This window comes from Mauremys reevesii, linkage group 7, assembly GCF_016161935.1.
Source record: "Mauremys reevesii isolate NIE-2019 linkage group 7, ASM1616193v1, whole genome shotgun sequence".
Lineage (NCBI taxonomy): Eukaryota > Metazoa > Chordata > Testudines > Geoemydidae > Mauremys > Mauremys reevesii.
Genome location: NC_052629.1, coordinates 115,654,312 through 115,671,798, shown reverse-complemented (window position 1 = coordinate 115,671,798; position 17,487 = coordinate 115,654,312). Strand labels below are relative to the sequence as shown.

Genomic DNA, 17,487 nt, shown 5'->3' with positions numbered 1-17,487 from the left:
AGCCACAGGGCAATGTGCCCCCAGAGGGGAATGTAGCCACCCCCAGAACGTGACCCCAGCCACAGGGCAATGTGCCCCCGCGGGGAACGTAGCCAGCCCCCCCCCCGGGAACGTGCCCCCCCCAGCCACAGGGCAAGGTGCCCCTGAGGGGAACGTAGCCAGCCCCCCCCGGGAACGTGCCCCCCCCCCCAGCCACAGGGCAATGTGCCCCCGAGAACGTGCCCCAGCCACAGGGCAATGTGCCCCGAGGAATGTAGCCACCCCCCCCCGGGAACGTGACCCCCAGCCACAGGGCAATGTGCCTCCTGAGGGGAACGTAGCCAGCCCCCCAGCCACAGGGCAGTGTGCGACCCCAGTGGGGAATGTAGCCAGCCCCCCCGGGGAATGTGACCCCCAAGGGGAATGTAGCCAGCCCCCCTGGGGGAACATGCCCCCCCACAATCAGCCACCCACTGGGGAAGAGATGAACCTGCCTCCCCAGTCCCCCCCAGGGGAACATGCCCCCCCACAACCACCCACCCACTAGGGAGAGAGGAACCTGCCTCCCCAGCCCCACCCCAGGGGAACATGCCTCCCCACAACCATCCACCCACTAGGGAGAGAGGAACCTGCCTCCTCGCCTCCCTCCCTGGAAATGTGCCCTCCCACAACCAGCCACCCACTGGGGAGAGAGGAACTTGCCTCCACCAACTCCCAGGAGAATGTGCCCCCCAACAAGCAGCCACCCACTGGGGAGAGGGAAACCTGCCTCTCCAGCCCCCCGCCTCCCCTAGGGGAACATGCCCCCCACCCCCAACCAGTCACTCACTAGGGAGAGGGGAACCGGCTTCCCCAGCCACAACCAGCCACTTACCCACAGGGCAGAGGGAAACGTGCCCCTGACAACCACTCAGCCACCCACACACAGGCAATGGAGGAATGTCCCTCCCCGCCCCCCAGCCACAACCAGCCAGTCACCCACAGCGGAGGGGGGAATGTGCCCCCACCCAACAACCAGCCCCCCCACCCACCTGAAGAGGAAAGGGGAATGTAGCCAGCCAACAACCCCCACCCCAGCCCAGCCAGCTGCCCACCCACAGGAGAGAGGGGAATGTGTTCCCCACCCCAGCCAGTCAGCCACCACCCACAGGAGAGAGGGAACTGTGTCCCACAGCCAGCTTCGACCTCCCCAAAGGTGAGCCCAGGTAACCCAGGAGAGGGAAGAGGAGAAAGGGAGCTCCTGAGACTAGGTACAGAACAAGCTAAACCAACCAACAGGGAAGGCACAGCCTGAGCCCAGGGAAGAGGGCGCTCTTGATAGACAGTGCAGTGGGGTCTGTACCCACCCAAAGCAGGGTAGAGCCACCCCATGGGAATGGTGGGGGACAACAAGGCAGCTTGTTTCCAGCTGTAACACAGTGGCCTGCCCCTTTAAGGAGCCGGGATGCCTGGGGCCAGCCAGCCCTGTTCTCTATAAAGGACGGAGAGGTTAGTTGGGGGCAGCTCTAGAAGGTGAGGGGCTCTGCAGGAGGCCCTGAAGCAGGGGAGGTTGAAGGAAAGGGTGTGTCTTGTTGCAACTGCTGTGTTGTGATGGTTTTGCCTAAACGTTTTATGTTTTGAAAGACTAAAACTAAGCCCTGGGGCAAGGCCCTGAAAGTCGCAGGTGCAGCAGTCTCTCCTTCCTGGGCTGGGGAAACAGGCCAGCAGCAGCCTACACTGCCCAACAGCCATCTCAGCCCCTGTGAGAGGAGACCTGTGAATGTGCCACACCCAGTTCCGCTATCACGGGCACAAAACAGCCCAGGGGAAGGAAAGGGATGGTCTCCCCCACTGAACCCAAAGAGATTTTACAGCCCATGGCCGGGAGGACAGGGGCTTCCTCAGAGAGAGTAAGGTCACAAACCCTCCTCCATCCAGTGCAACCAGAGGGGACCACAGTGAGCCCAGGGAAGAGTGAAACACTGTGTCCCCTAAGAGTCCTCCCCGTCCCCGAAGTCAAGAGTCCAGCCAAGTGGAGAGAGAGTATGGGGAGAAAGCAAGGGGGACTGTGTCCATATCTAGCCCACACAGAAAGCCAAGAGCTAGCCCAGGGGGAAGAGGCAGACGGGAGTCCTGATCAAGAAACAGAGGATATCTACTCCCATTCCTTTCCTGTAGGGACTAGCGATGGGAGATCTTGGGAGAGGGCATTGAGGAAAGACCAGCTTCACCCCCAGTCAGCCCAGTGAAAAGGGGACTTTGTGCACCAGAACAGTGGGAGATTTGCTCACTCTCCCATCCACCAAAAGGAGGGTTCAGTGAGTCCGGAGGAGAGAGGGGAGGTACCCACCCAAAGGATGATGCAGTAAGTCCCAGGGCAAGGGAAAGCGAGTCTACTCCCATGGGAGCAAAGTTGAGTATCTCAGAGGCAAGGGACATTAATAGGAAAGCCGAGCAAGTATATCCCCATTTCCCTGCCACGCATTCCCTCAGACCCTGCAAAGGGTATCATAGCAAGCTCGGGGGAGAGAGGGGGCCAATCTCTGTCCTCACACACGTAAGCAACTTCACTGACTTCAATGGAATTTGCCCTGGTGAAATGGAGTGTGGAATTTAGCCTGGAAAGAGAAGCAAAGAGTGTAGTGAGTTCCTGAGGAGAGGCATCCATACTTGAGCCCCAAGTCTCCACTTCCCCCTCAGAGTACATGAGCCACCTCTGAAGATGTCCAGACTTGACCTACTTTCTTTCTTCTCTCCATTGCTCTTCATGGTGAATCACAGACCCACACAGATACTTGACTATTGCCTTTATGGCATATTTGTAATTTCTTAGCTTTTCAAAAGTGACATTCACATTTGTTCATGGTTGACTCATGAACTATTTGACATTTTTTAAAAACAAAAAGGGAATAGGGAGTAGTATATTCAGCATGAGCTGTGCATCCCCTCCCCTTCCCCTAATGCACACGCAAAGGAGTGCATCTAGAGTGGTATTAGCCAGTACCATAGTTCTGCACCGACGTAGCTGCATAGTGGAAGCTGTGTAGTGTACACAGGCGTTTTTACCACATTACCAGGGTTAGATGATGCACTGGCAAAAATGTATGTCTACATTAACAGCCTCCACTGCTGAAGAATTACAGCTGCCAAAATTTGCTAGTGCAGACAAGACCACAGGATGCAACATGGTCTAGAGGGCCAGGTCTACTCTTAAAATTTAAATTGACCTAGCTGCATCATTCAGGGGTGTGAAAAATTCACATCCCTGAGCAATTTAGTTAAGCTGACCTAACTAGGTAGATTGACAGAAGAATTCTTCCATCGCCCTATCTATCGCCACTCAGAGAAGTGGATTAACAATAGCAATGGAAAATCCCCTTCTGTTGATGTAGGACACAGCTACACTATGACGGTATAGCGACACAATGGCAGTGCCGTACCTGTGCCACTATACAGCCTGTGGTGTTAACCTAGGAGAGTTTAAGTGGCACGCACTGAGCCATACCCAGCAATACAAAGGGAAAAAGATCAGTCAGCAAGAAGGCAGGGCTTGAGAGTGACAAAGGAAGGCAGGGCTGGAGAAGTCAGCTGGTGACAATGCACCCAAAAAAGGGTGTTGTTTCATGATTTAGAAAAACAAACTCTTGTAAATGACTTAAGGTAGCATATGCTTGTATCAGGAAAAGGCGAGAGTGTGGCTGTGCTTTGCACTTTAAAGCCTCAGTGACATAGGCTTATCCATAGGTGGTGAGAGTCCTGCCCACATGCCCATTCACAGCCAAGCCCTGGGTATAATTTAACAGATTTGGATTGTATTTTTATGGAGCAGCAGGCCTCTCAGTAGTCAAAGGTTGCAGCCCAGTTCCACGCCTAGCCCTTCCCACACATGAGAATTTCACAACCTAAACCCTTTGCCTACAGGGATGTCAAGAGAAACTCAAAACACCACAATATCCTACCTATCCTGAACACAAAGCAGAATTACCAACCCCAGGGGTTCAAAAACCATGAGTCAGGCCCCTAAAAATCATGATAATTTTACAAAGTAATAAATTTTGGGTTCTTTTTATTTGGCTTTTGAGACTTTAGGCATTATGTTTTCAAGTTTTTTCCACAACCCTTAGGGCTAGAAAATTACTTTAAAAAAAAAAAAAGAAAGTTAAGATTCTCATGTAACCACATGACTCCAGGAGCTGTGGCTTTAAAGAAAACCACCAGATATAAGATTTGTGATAAAATCAGTGGAGTTAGCAACACTGAAAAGTTCCATGTTATCTGGACCCACCATAACTTCCAATTAAGATTCCTGTTTGTACAGCCTGTGTAGTAGCAGTGATCTGCACAGTAATTGCTACTGATTGACAGACTGCTACCACTCCTCCTTGTTTCCAGCTGTGCAATTACAATTAAAGAGGCTAACAATACACTAGGGGATTTCTGAAAATTGCTTTCTTGTACTTTATACAGATCACCAATTCCCTCTTCATCCAGCCCCAAGGACTGAGACAACAGGATGCTAACATCCCTACCAGGACAAAGTTAAGGTTATGTGGATATATGTGAGAAATATCACCTTATTTCCTAAAAGAACAGGAGTACTTGTGGCACCTTAGAGACTAACAAATTTATTTGAGCATAAGCTTTCGTGGGCTACAGCCCATTTCATTGGATGCATTTCCTGTTCTCCTAATATTTGCTGTTTGCGCTATATCATAGCGCTAATGTTCTTGTGAGGGATTTATGTTGGAACAGTAACTGCAACATTCACTAAGGACATGGTGAGGTTGTTTGCACATACAGTACTACAGCAGTGCAGTTGCACCAATGGAACTCGGCCACTGTAGCACCTTAGTGAAGACACTACTACGCCAACGGGAGAGCTCCTCCCATTGCCGTAGTCAGGGCCGGCTTCAGGCACCAGCAAAACAAGCAGGTGCTTGGGGCGGCACATTTCTAGGGGCGGCATTCTGGCGCCGGCCATCATAAGTGCCGACTCCGGGGCATGGGGAAAAAGTGCCCCCACCGCCCCAACTCGCTGCCCCAGCTCGCCTCCGCCTGCTCCCCTGAGCATGCCGCTGCCACTTCTCTTCTCCCCGCTCCCTCCCAGGCTTGCTGTGCGTGAAACAGCTGTTTTGCACAGCAAGTCTGGGTGGGAGGAGAAGCCGAGTGGCGGGCGGGGGAGGTGACAGCGGTGGAGTGGAGGTGAGCTGGAGTAGGGAACAGTTCCTCTACCCCCCGTTACTTCCTGTGCCCCACCACCCTAGCTCACCTCCGCTTCGCTTGCTCCCCTGAACGTGCCGCTGCACCGCTTCTCCCCCCTCCCTCCCAGGCTTGCCGCCCGCAAAACAGCTGTTTCGTGCAGCAAGGCTGGGAGGGAGGGAGGAGAAGCCGAGCGGCGGGCGCTCGGGGGAGGCGTCAGTGGTGGAGCGGAGGTGAGCTGGAGCAGGGGAGTGGTTCCTCTATCCCCAGTTACTTTCTGCGCGCCCCCCCCCCAGCTCACCTCTGCTCCGCCTGCTCCTCTGAATGCACCGCTGCTCCGCCCTCCCTTGCCTGAGAGGGAGTGGGGAGAAGCCAAGAGGCAGCACACCGGGGGGAGCAGGCGGAGCGGAGGTGAGCTAGGGTGGGATGTCGTGGGGGCACCCAGGAAGCAATGGGGAGGGAAATGCTGCACGCCTGGGGGAGGAGGCGGGGCTGGAGATTTGGGGAAGGGGTTTAGAAGGGGTGGAGTTGGGGAGGGGCCGGGGGGCATGAAAAAAAAAAGGGGGGGGCAGCCAAAAATTTTTTTTGCTTGGGACGGCAAAAATCCTAGAGCCGGCCCTGGCCGTAGTTAATCCACTTCCCCCAGAAGCGGTAGCTATGTTGGTAGGAGAAACTCTCCTGTCAACATAGCGCTCTCTACATGGGGAGTTAGACCAGTATAACTATGTCGCTCAGGTGTAGAGTTTTCACACCCCTGAGTACCATAGGTCTGTAGTGCCAGTAATCGCAATGGCCAAGATCCTCAAAGATATAGAGGCCTGATCTACACTAAAAAGTTAGGTCGACCCATCTACGGCGTTCAGGGCTGTGCAAAATCCTCACTGAGGGCTTGGCTACACTGGAGAGTTGCAGTGCTGGTGGTGGCTTTACAGCGCTGCAACTCACTCACCGTCCACACTTGCAAGGCACGTACAGCGCTGTATCTCCCTGGCTACAGCGCTGGCTGTACTCCACGTCTGCCTGGGGAATAACGACTGCAGCGCTGGTGCTGCAGCGCTGGAATGCCAGTGTAAACAGTGATTAATCTTACTACGCTGTAACTGACCTCTGGAATTTTCCCGTAATGCTTTTAACTAAAGAAATCTCTTTGTTTTGTTATGATGCCTCTCTTTGTTTTGTTGTGAACTCGGGGCTCCCGGAGCTGCTTATGTAAAAAACAAACACAGCTACTGTTTGCTGTGAATGAGGCAGGCAGGGGGATGAATGTCCACAGCTAGTGTTTGCTTGAGGAGAGAAACAGCACGGCGGGAGCGGGGGATGGGGGGAAAGGGAGTCTGTCGGAGCAGCTGCTTATCTGGTCTGCAGGCTATTTGCATTTAAGAGTGAATGAGGGATGGGGAAGTGGTCAGAATTTGCAAGACAGGGAGCATGAACGAGGAGGTGAGAGGAGCTGAGGGTTGCACTGATATCTCCTTGGGCAAACTTAAAAGAAAGGAAGGGATCGGAACTTGCAAGGCAGGGAGCTGACGCACAGTGTCAGCTCCAAAAATCCACTCTCTCTGTCCCCCACGCTCCCTGTCACACTCCACCCCTCTCTTTTGAAAAGCACGTTGCAGCCACTTGAATGCTGGGATAGCTGCCCATAATGCACCACTCCCAACACCGCTGCAAATGCTGCAAATGTGGCCACACTCCAGTGCTTTCCCTACACAGCTGTACGAAGACAGCTGTAACTCCCAGCGCTGCACACCTGCAAGTGTAGCCAAACCCTGAGTGACGTAGTAAGCCGACCTAACCCTTGGTGTTGTCAGCGCTAGGTCAGCGGAAGAATTCTGTCAACCTAGCTACCACCTTTCAGGGAGGTGGATTACCTACACTGATTGGAAGAGTTCTGTACTGTCTACACTAAAGTACTATTCAGCGCAGCTGAAGCTCTGCCTCTGTGCTGCTGTAGCATTTCAAGTGTAGACAAACCCTTAGACACCTAACTTCCATTGATTTCAGTGAATCTGGGCCAAGGGTGACTGCAACCAGAACACTATCATACCAAAGGTTTTGTGTGTGTGATTGAGTACTTTGAGGAACGTCAGTGGATAATCAGAAATGAATACACTGAATTGAAAAGCTTCAGAACTTTGATTCAATTGTTGATTGGAGCAGAATTTGACTCTCACATTCTGAAATACCAGAAAAATCTCATGTTGGCTTGAGTTTTTTCGCTAAAGATTTAACTCAGAGTGCCTGTACTATACTAAAGGACAGTCTCTGCAAACAAAGAATAAGTTATTGTTGAGCGGTACTAAGGAGCCATGGCACATCATAGGAAGCAATTTATCTCCTCAAAAAGTTATTTTTTTTTCTTAGTGAAAATTGTTTTCTTTCTAAAACCTACAACATCCGTTATGTAAATTGCCCTGGAAACCTTCCTTGCTTAGCAAATAATGTTTTCATAGTCACATGTTGAAAGCTTGGCAACCTAACCATAGTGTGACTTCATTTAATCATGTATATACAACAGGAGGTAATTATTCCCAGTTTATTAAATGCTCTTCAAGTGGCAATTAGTAGATTCTAGCTTCCTAGACTGGATGGAAAGGCTGCAATGGTTCACTGAGAAGCAGCATAGTCTAGTGGTTGTCTAGTATAGTTACTCTTCAGCAGGAAGCTTGATGTTGCCACATCTTACAGGACACTATTTCCTGCAGACCCACACAGACCCTCTAACACAGAGAGTGAGAGAGGAACCAGGTGCAGAGAGTAAGACTGTGACTATCGTCAGCACTAGTGCAGCACTAGAGCCTGCCTCTGAATTCACTGAAATGCAACAGTGGCTAGAGCACAGGACTGAGCATGAGGAGACCTGTATTGTAGTCCAGGTTCTGTTATTGACTTACTATGTGGCCTTGGACAAGTCACTTAGCATCTTCTTTTTATGAACTCCAGCACTACCGATGTTAAGAGCTAAAGCGGTAGGTTGCTTAGCTCCCATGTGAAATCTATGGCACCCATTTCAAAACCAAACAATGCCAGTTAGATCTAGGGTGGCTTTGCCCAGCAGTCACCCACAGACCCTAAAATTTGAGACACACCCACTCTGAATTTCTAACCTGTACCTCTGTTGTGTAATTAAAGCCGCGCATTAGGGACAGCTCTGAGATCAAACAGTGGCAGCCCTCCACCATGTTACTATCATTTATTTGAAAGACTCCTCTGTAGCTTGTTCTCCCTCCCCCTGGAGCTGTCTTTATACCCTTCTTCCCCAACTAGCCAGCTTGCCACTTCCCTATTGCACACATCCAGGGCCCTCTGGGCACAACTGCAGTTGTTATTGTTAAACGTGTGCTATTCATATTCAGCCAGCCACTCCATTGGCTGCTCCCTTCCTAGTGATCCTAACTCTTTCTGCTTTCCTGGCTGTCCACTCCCGTGCCTGGCTTCGTGTCCAAATCAGTGTCCACTAAATAGTTGTACGATACGCCAGATCTTTGCATTCCTGGTAGTTAATAAAGCACGGATTATGTCAGGGGTGGGAAAACTTTTTGGCCCAAGGGCCACATCTGGGAATAGAAATGGTATGGCAGGCCATGAATGCTCACAAAATTGGGACTGGGGTGCAGAAGGGGGTGAGGGCTCTGGTTGGGGGTGTGGGCTCCAGGGTGGGGCCAGAAATGAGGAGTTTAGGGTGTGGGAGGGAGCTCTGGGCTGGGGCAAGGGGGGGGTGAGGGCTCCGGCTGGGGGGGCGAGCTCTGGGATGGGGATGAGAAGTTTGGGGTGTAGGAGGGTTCTCCAGGCTGGGATTGAGGGGTTCAGAGGGCAGGAGGGGGATCAGGGCTGAGGCAGGTGTTTGGGGCACAGGAATAGGCTCAGGGGTACAGGCTCCAGGTGACACTTACCTCAAGCCGCTCCTGGAAGCAGCAGCCATGTCCCCCCTCCGGCTCCTACGTGGAGCCGCAGCCAGGCGGTTCTGAGCACTACCCAGTCTGCAGGTGCCGCCCCTGCAGCTCCCATTGGCCGCAGTTCCCAGTTAATGGGAGCTGTGGGGGCGGCACTTGGGTCCGGGCAGCATGCAGAGTGGAGCCCCCTGGCTGCCCCTACACATAGGAGCCAGAGAGGGGCCTTGCCACTGCTTCTGGGAGCCATGTAGAGCGGCCCCCAACCCTGCTCCCCGGCTAGAGCACTGGAATGGGGCAAGCCCTCGACCTCACTCCCCAGCAGCTTGAGGGCTGGATTAAAATAGCCGGAGGGCCGGATCCAGCCCGCGGGCCATAGTTTGCCCACCCCTGTATTAGGACTTTTCTTGGGTCATGTGTGGGGGGAGAAAGTGCTACTAAAATATTGATATACATACATGCAAAATATAGATAAATATATGCAAATCATAAATTACCATCTTAATCTTGGAAGATCCAACAGTTTGCAGTTAGTAGTGATCCATCTTTGTTCTATGGTAATCACTGGATGAAGAACCTAGATACCCAGGTGATGAGCACATTAGAAATGCCAAATGAGCAGATAGGTTTAACAAATTATAACCACTTTCTGTGCACTTTTGTTCACAAAGGTCATGTTGACCATTTGAGAGATGAATGCTAGCAAAGGCATCTCCTCCCAACCCCCCAATATATAAGAATCCCCCCTAGAGAAATCTAAGCAACGCACCTAACTCTGCCTTCCCAATCCCTCTCCCTGCAGCCACTTAACTCCTGATTGAATGATCTCTCATCCCCAGTAGCAAGCAACTGCAGCTGCTCTGGCTTCTTTGCTTCAGCTGAGAAAGTGGGATACGATCCAAGTCTACTGTCCAGGCTTCTCCATGGAGCAGCTGGCAAGGGATGCTCTGTGAGCACACCAACAACTTGCACCCTCCAACTCAGCACCCAGTTAATTGCTTCTGCAACGTGGGTGGATTTCCGCAACCCAGGGAGCAGAGATCCTGAGATTATTTTCCTGCACCTAGTCTGTCAGTATAAACTGTTTTAATAATAAACTGGTGTGAAACATAAGGGGACAAAGTCAGTATTTGTGTATAGGATTTGATGCCAAATATAAATATTAACTCAAGCTTAATAGCCACCAATGTGGTAAATATGCATTTTTTTAAATTTTACGTCAGATGTGTGCAATTTCTGAGAATAGATTTGTTGTGCACAACAGCCTGATTCCTAACCACTTGTAAATGGCTGTTTTTATTTGTTTGTTTATTGGTGGTGGGTTTATTTTAGAAAAGAATTTGTTACACTGGATTTGGGAACAAACTCAGAACTTGGGGGTCTGTATTAAGATATGTCTATACTACAGCAGAGACAAGGTGGGTGAGGTAATATCTTTTTTTGGACAAGCTTCTGTTGGTGAGAAAGACAAGCTTTTGAGCTCCCCAGAGCTCTTCCTCACATCTGGGAAAGGTAATCGGAGTGTCACAGCTAAATGCAGTTGAACAGATAGTTTAGCATAAGTAGTTAGCCCATAAGAGACCATTCAAAGTGAAGTGGCCCATTAGCATCCCTGTAGTCAAAAGACAAAAAGGAGGGGTGGGGTGGGACTCAATGGGTTACGAACTGTTGTAATAAGCCGTAAATCCAGTGTCTTTATTAAGGCCTTGGCTACACTTACAAATTTGCAGTGCTGCAGCAGGGTGTGAAAACACACCCTCTCCAGCGCTGCAAATTGCGGCGCTGCAAAGTGCCACTGTGGTCAAAGCCCCAGCGCTGTATGTTATTCCCCACAGGGAGGTGGAGTACGGTCAGCGCTTGGAGACCTCTCTCCCAGCGCTGGCGCTTTGACTACACTTAGCACTTCAAAGCGCTGCCGCGGCAGCACTTTGAAGTACAAGTGTAGCCATAGCCTAAGACTAGGACTTTTAGTGTCTAGCAAAGTTATGAATTTAAGCTCACAGGCTTGTCTTTTGAAAGTGTTGTGCAGGTTTTCTTTGAGGATAAGGACTGATAGGTTAGCTATCACTTTGTGAAAAGTGTTCACCCACAGGTGATACAGTGTTTTTGTCATTTATATTTTCCTGTGAGAGTTCATTTGAGATTGTAGTGATTGTCAGGTTTCATCCACTTAGTTGTTATTGGGGGATTTATTGCATTTGATAAGGTACACCACATGTTGTGATAGGCATGTGTAGGACCCATGGATCTTCAAAGCTGTGTTGTGGAGGGTGTTGATCATTGTAGCAGTGAAGATATATCTGCAGGTTTTGCATCTGTTATTCTGGCAGGGTCTGGTGCCACTTTGAGTTGGTGTGTCCTTGTCTGTGGGAAGCGGGCTTCTGATGATGAGTTTGAAGAGATTGGGGGTTGTTTGAAGGCCAGAAGAGGGGGCTAGGGAAAGATTTCTTTCAGGATGGCGAGCAGGTTCTCTCGGGGTATTTGGGTGGCCCGTTACATAACGCGGCGGAGTATCCTTGTTTGGGGAAGGCAGTTTTGAGTGTGTGAAGGTGCATATTCTGGACTTTAACCTTGGAGCATATCCTGTGGTATCTGAGTGCCTGGCTGTACATAACAGATTTCTTGGTGAGTTTGGGGGTTTACTTTCAAGATCGCTGGGTCCTACACATGTCTATCACAGTATGTGGAATACCTCATCCAGTGCACTAAATGACCCCAGCCACGCCGCTAGAAAAAAAGAGGATGGTTTGGTAACAGCCTGTGGACCTCACATAGACCAACATCATATACTGTAGCCGTGTGATCACTCCCTTGGCTGGGACCATGAGGAAGACATGCTCAGAAGCCTGAGAGCCTCCACCACAAGAGAAAATACCAGAACAGAAAGTATGTGTTAAATTTGTCCAACTGACCTCACCTTCTTTTATGGTCACATACTCTTAAAAAATAGCACTAAACCACACTGACTGACAGGTGTTGATTTCAATAAGAGTTAGGCACGTGAGCCCAGATCCTCAAAGGTATTCATGAGTCCAAGGCTATGTCTACACAGGCAACTGAACGTCAAAGCTTTTGTCTTTCAGAGGTGTCAAACCCTTCCCCCTCCCCCGAAAGACAAAAGTTTTTCCCCGACAAGTGCCAGTGCGAACAGCATGTTGTCAGCAGGAGTGCTCTCCTGCCAACAACCAAAACGCCGCTCATTGGGGGTGGAAATTTTTTATCGGCAGGAGAGCCAACATACAGTGGCTACACTGCACGAGTTTTAGCGGCACAGCTGTGGTGACACAGCCATGTCACTAAAAGCTGTGTAGTGTAGACAAAGCCTAACTCCCATTGAGATTGATGCCTAAACACCTTTGAGGATCTGGTAGGGTTGCCAGCTTTCTGATTGCAGAAAACTGAACACCCTTGCCCCGCCCCTTCCCTGAGGCCCCGCCCCTTCTCTGAGACCCCACCCCCACTCACTCCATCCCCCCTCCCTCCCTCCATTGCTCGCTCTCCCCCACCCTCACTCACTCACTCGCTCATTTTCACTGGGCTGGGGCAGGGTTTTGAGGTGCAGGACAGGGTACAGGCTCAAGGCTGGGGCCATGGGTTGAGGGTTGGCATGCGGGAGGGTGAGAGCTCCAGTTGGGGGTGTGGGCTCTGGCGTGGGGCTGGCGATGAGGGGTTTGAGGTGCGGGATGGGGCTCAGGGCTACGGCAGGGGGCCTGAAGAAACTGTAGTGACAATCACAAGAACCCTTGAGGAGAGACTCAGGAAATAGTTGAGGAAGCATTCATAGAAACGATGGCAGCTTGTGAGGAGGGCGTTGTCAGAGGAGGGACGAGGAGTTAAAGAAATAAACAATGGAGACAGTTACAATATAAAAGAAGGGAGTGAGTGGCAAAGAAAGAAGAACAGACTGAGAAATTCATCATGAATGACAAAAGTGCTCCTGAGTCTCTCTAAGTTGTAGGAAGGGCTGGAGTTTTGAATTGCTCTCTCTGGCCCCTCTTTTGTCCAGGGGTTTCCCACACATACAATGCTTCAGCTGCCCCGCATCGCTGTAGCGCTTTAATGTTACTACACCAATGACAGCGTGTCTCTCTTCGGCGTAGTTAATCCACCCCCATCAGAAGCGGTCGCATGGATTTTTCACACCCCTGAGCAATGTAGTTATACCGATGTAAATTTGTAGCGTAGAAGACCTGGCCTAAATTTTGTTATGCTGAGAGGTAGTGGTGACTGCACTGATCAAAGACCTCACCGAGATTGGGTGCGAACACATAATTCAGTTAACATAACTGTCAGCATGAGTTAATCAGAAGCCCCTCACCTAAGACAAAAGCAGGTTGTGAACCAGCCCAGAATGTGTAGTGAGTGGGCGGTGTTGCTGAGCAATGTGTGTGTGTGTCTACTGTGGTGCTGGAACGCTTTTAGTAGTGGGGGTGCTGAAAGCCAGCCCCCTTGCCCCTGTCCGCACCCCCCCCCCCAGAGCTGAGGCTGGGAGTAAAGCCCCAGGCACTGGGTGTCAGCAGAGCCCTGGTGCAGGGGTGGCATCTGGGAGCCCAGGGTGCTGCAGCACCCGCTGCACCCAAAATTCCCGTGCCTATGTGTGTGTAGGGAGAACACACAGAAATCGAGAATAGACAGAACAGAGGGAAGCAGAGGCAAAAAGCCAAGCAGTAGCCACTGAACACAGTGTGACCCTAGAAAAAGCTAGACAGATCTTTGGGTCTGTTGGCTAAAGAGACTTGGGGCTATAAGTTAAGAAACTCAGCCTTTTGTTCTTGCTTCCTCCTGTGTTCAGAGAAGCAGGACTTTGTACATTCTTTGTAAATAAACAAGATTGCATCAAACAAATTACCAGACTCCATCAATTTCTGCTCCCAAATGGAACATCCCCGGGCCCTGAACTTTGACTAGCCACTCAAATCAGAAAGGGGGAACAATATATGTTATTTTATAACTCTAGCCTTCTTTTCCCTCACTGAATACATTTCTTAGGGCAGGTCTACACTAAGAGCGGGGGTCGAACTAGGGTACGCAAGTTCAGCTATGTGAATAGCGTAGCTGAATTCGAAGTACCCTAGTTCGAACTACTCACCCGTCCACACGCCGCGGAATCGAAGTCCGCGGCTCCAAGGTCGACTCCGCCACCGCCTTTTGCAGTGGTGGAGTACCGGAGTCGACCCCGGCGCTTCCGGAGTTCGAACTATCGCGTCCAGATTAGACGCGATAGTTCGAACTCCGAGAAGTCGAACTCACCGCGTCGACCCGGCTGGTAAGTGTAGACTAGCCCTCAGACTTAGTCCTAGTGAATGGGATTCAGGGGATGCTCCTCCTGATAGGTATTTGCAATTTATGCGTCAAGGCACAGGGATTTAGAGGGCAGGGAAGAGAGACCTCATGGTGATAAGTATCAGAGGGGTAGCCGTGTTAGTCTGGATCTGTAAAAGCAGCAGAGTCCTGTGGCACCTTATAGACTAACAGACGTATTGGAGCATGAGCTTTCGTGGGATGCATCCGACAAAGTGGGTATTCACCAACGAAAGCTCATGCTCCAATACGTCTGTTAGTCTATAAGGTGCCACAGGACTCTTTGCTGCTCATGGTGATATGTACCTAGATACAAAAACAGTTTGCACATTGAAATGCCCCAAAGTTTTTTGGCTTCTTTTTAAATTCAGTTTCTTAATTTGAAGTCTTCCAGAAAAACAAAATAGTTTTTAATAATCTATTTCTAGATTATCTTTCATGATTCTTTAGGAACAATAAATAAAATAGCTAATTAGCACCAAATTAGCAAATGATCAAATCCCTGCTATCAATAACTTAAATTCATGAGCCAAAAACTTTCCATCAGAAACACCCTACAGCAAGCACAACACAGTGTAAAAAGGATCTGAAAGATGAGGTGTAACATGCAAGCCAGTCAGTGCCATGAATCTACAAACTGCCCACCACTGACAGACAGAGAATGGAGTAGAAAAAAAATCTGAATAGGTAAGAAGATGCTTGAAATACTTTGCGTGGCAGAGTCAAATATGAATGTCACCTGAGTAGAACTGAAGAGAAAGCCAGCTAAAACCAGGGACACTGGTAAAGCATCCCGCTTGCTATATTCTGCAGAGGCTGATGTCCGTGCAATTTAAATCTCTAATCCCTTCCCTACCAAAGAGGTTTTTTGCAACAGTATAATCTAGATGTCACTAGCGAATGAATAGGCATCTTGGGACCGCTCTGGGGAGCATAGGTCAAAGTTTAGTGATGTATGTAGTTGTCTTTCTAATGGGTCTTATTGATTGTTATCCATAGAAAAACCCAACAGCTCAGAATCTTCCCCCTCTCACCAGACACTGGCAACCCACAAAAAAGCACTTTTGTCTACCAGCTCTAAACAATTTGTTGAATATACAAGCTTGCAATATGGAAAGACACTAAGGCACTGAAGAGATTACCACAACAGGATAAGTGGAAAATGATAAATAGATCTGTGTAACATCTGCATAGCAATGATACCTAGCAGCAAAATGCTGGAAAACAATAAATATCATATTAAAACACTGAAAAGCAGGGGAGCATGATGGAGCCCTCAGGGACCCAACATTGCAATTCAACCAGCTGAGCAAAATATGTTTGGTGGAAACAAATTGACAGCACTAGTGCAGACAGAACTGAATGCACACTCGCTAAATCTCATGTAAGGGTTCTGAAGTATTCCCATGAAACCTCCAGGTTCACAGTACAAAATGCTGCTAACAGGTTGACGTGCTAGTGACACGGAGCCAATCCTGTAGTCAGGATTTCAATGGGTTCAGTAAGGATGTTTTCAGGATGGAGTAATTGTTTGCAGGGTTGTCTGGGCTAATAAATGCAAATCTAGAATCTACAGCCTTGGCTACAGACTTGTGGTGCATGAACAGCAAATACCCTTTTATAGCACAATCAGACAATACCAATGATGTGGCCTTCTTATCAGAGGTCGAATCCTGCTTGTTCTACTCTTATCAGCAGTGGCACTGAAGCCAGCAGGATTTGCTCTCAGCTTTCTAACGGAGAGCCAGAAACCCCCTTGAAAATGGAGATCTAACTAAAGGGGGAATCTATCTTTGCAAAGGTCTGTGTCATCGAGCGCTGGGGTTCAGGTTTAGTTCGGAAAAGCAACCAAAATGACGGATGCTTATCTGAACTATCAAAACTTCCTGTGTGTGCAAGCTTGAGCTCGTGAGGACTGACGTGCTCACAAGATTTCTAGCTATGACCAGAAGTGGAAGTGAAAAAGCCTTATCCATGGGTTTCAGATTCTTACCAAAAGATTCCATTTGTGTGCAGTTCTAGAAAAGCTCTGTGGTGGAGGTAGGGGTCTGGCTTTCTTGGAACCAAACTGCGCATTGCCAGACCCAGTCAACACTAGTGTCCTGTGACTAATAGGCATATGAAACAATCCCCTGAAAAAGTAGCATCAGATCAGGTCATAGCCAAAGCAATGCCTGGTGCATGAGCCTAAAACCGAACTGCAAAGAGTTGTTTTGAGTCTTGTATGTATTTTTGCAAATTTTAGAGGGCTTTAAATTTTAAAGTTAAGGCAGGGAGGGCAGTGTCATTCAAGAGGGGTGGGGATAAATAGGAACTGGCTGGATCCTACCACTGTTCATTTACATTTAACACCTTGTATTTAACACCTGGTATTGCCAATGCTCATGATTTTATCAAGAGTCTCAGGGTATTTGGTGTTCTTAAAACCCCAGCTCTTGGAATCTTATTACTAGGTGAGAATCTGAGCTACGGTTGCCAACTGTCCGGGATTGTCCTGGAGTCTCCAGGAATTAAAGATGAATCTTTAATTAACGATTTTGTCATGTGGTGAAACCTCCAGGAATATGTCCAACCAAAACTGGCAACCCTAATTTTAAAAATAAAATAAAATAAGTTGCTAGCCCTCATGGCTGCGGAGCTTGAAAACGTGAACCCAAGCTCAATAACCAAATAGCAAATAAAAAGAACCTCAGACTTAAAAAAAAAAAAAATCTAATAATTTAAGCCAAACTCACGATTTTTTAATGCTTGGAGTTGGCACTACAGCTGTCCTTAATATTTCTGTTGTTGAGTTGGCAACCCCGGTAAGTCCCATTTCAATGGCACAATCTTTCAGGCTGAAGAAAGTTAAGCCTTAATCATTGGCCCAAGGAGCTGCCGCTGTGTAACATAAGACATCTCCTGCTAACCAAAGGCTGAGGCTATGTCTACAGTACAAGCGTTATTGCAGGTATGCCACTGTAGCACAATAGCATGAACAATTCCTGCATCGACAGAAGGGGTTTTTCCATGGATGTAGGTCATCCACCTCCTTGAGTGGTGATAGCTAGGTTGAGGGAAGTATTCTTCCGTTGACCTAACCCCATCTACACTGTGGGTAGGTTGGGTTAACTATGCTGCTCAGGGGTGTGAACCGTAA

General features: G+C 49.2%; 1 protein-coding gene and 1 long non-coding RNA gene across 5 annotated transcripts in view; one reads left to right on the top strand and one right to left on the bottom strand.

Moving 5' to 3' along the window:
* Positions 1-9,563, bottom strand: part of LOC120369125 (RING1 and YY1 binding protein) — an 81,990-nt gene extending 72,427 nt beyond the window's left edge. Inside the window, exon 1 of one of the 3 annotated variants that reach the window (XM_039482058.1) lies at positions 9,545-9,563. Coding sequence is in view for 1 of the 3 variants with exons in the window: in XM_039482057.1 (XP_039337991.1) it covers positions 2,309-2,397 (89 nt within the window). In the remaining 2 variants the exon portion in view is untranslated. Of the gene's footprint in view, positions 1-853; positions 867-2,308; positions 2,426-9,544 lie in introns of those variants that run through there. The other 2 variants (XM_039482057.1, XM_039482059.1) reach the window with 2 other exon arrangements.
* On the top strand, positions 417-10,088 carry LOC120369126. 2 transcript variants are annotated; one of them, XR_005582940.1, is made up of 3 exons: positions 417-1,174; positions 4,426-4,502; positions 9,850-10,088. It is a non-coding gene; the product is annotated as an uncharacterized LOC120369126 (long non-coding RNA). The 2 variants fall into 2 exon arrangements; XR_005582941.1 differs by lacking the exon at positions 417-1,174 and adding an exon at positions 1,498-2,323.
* Positions 10,089-17,487: the final 7,399 nt, after the last annotated feature.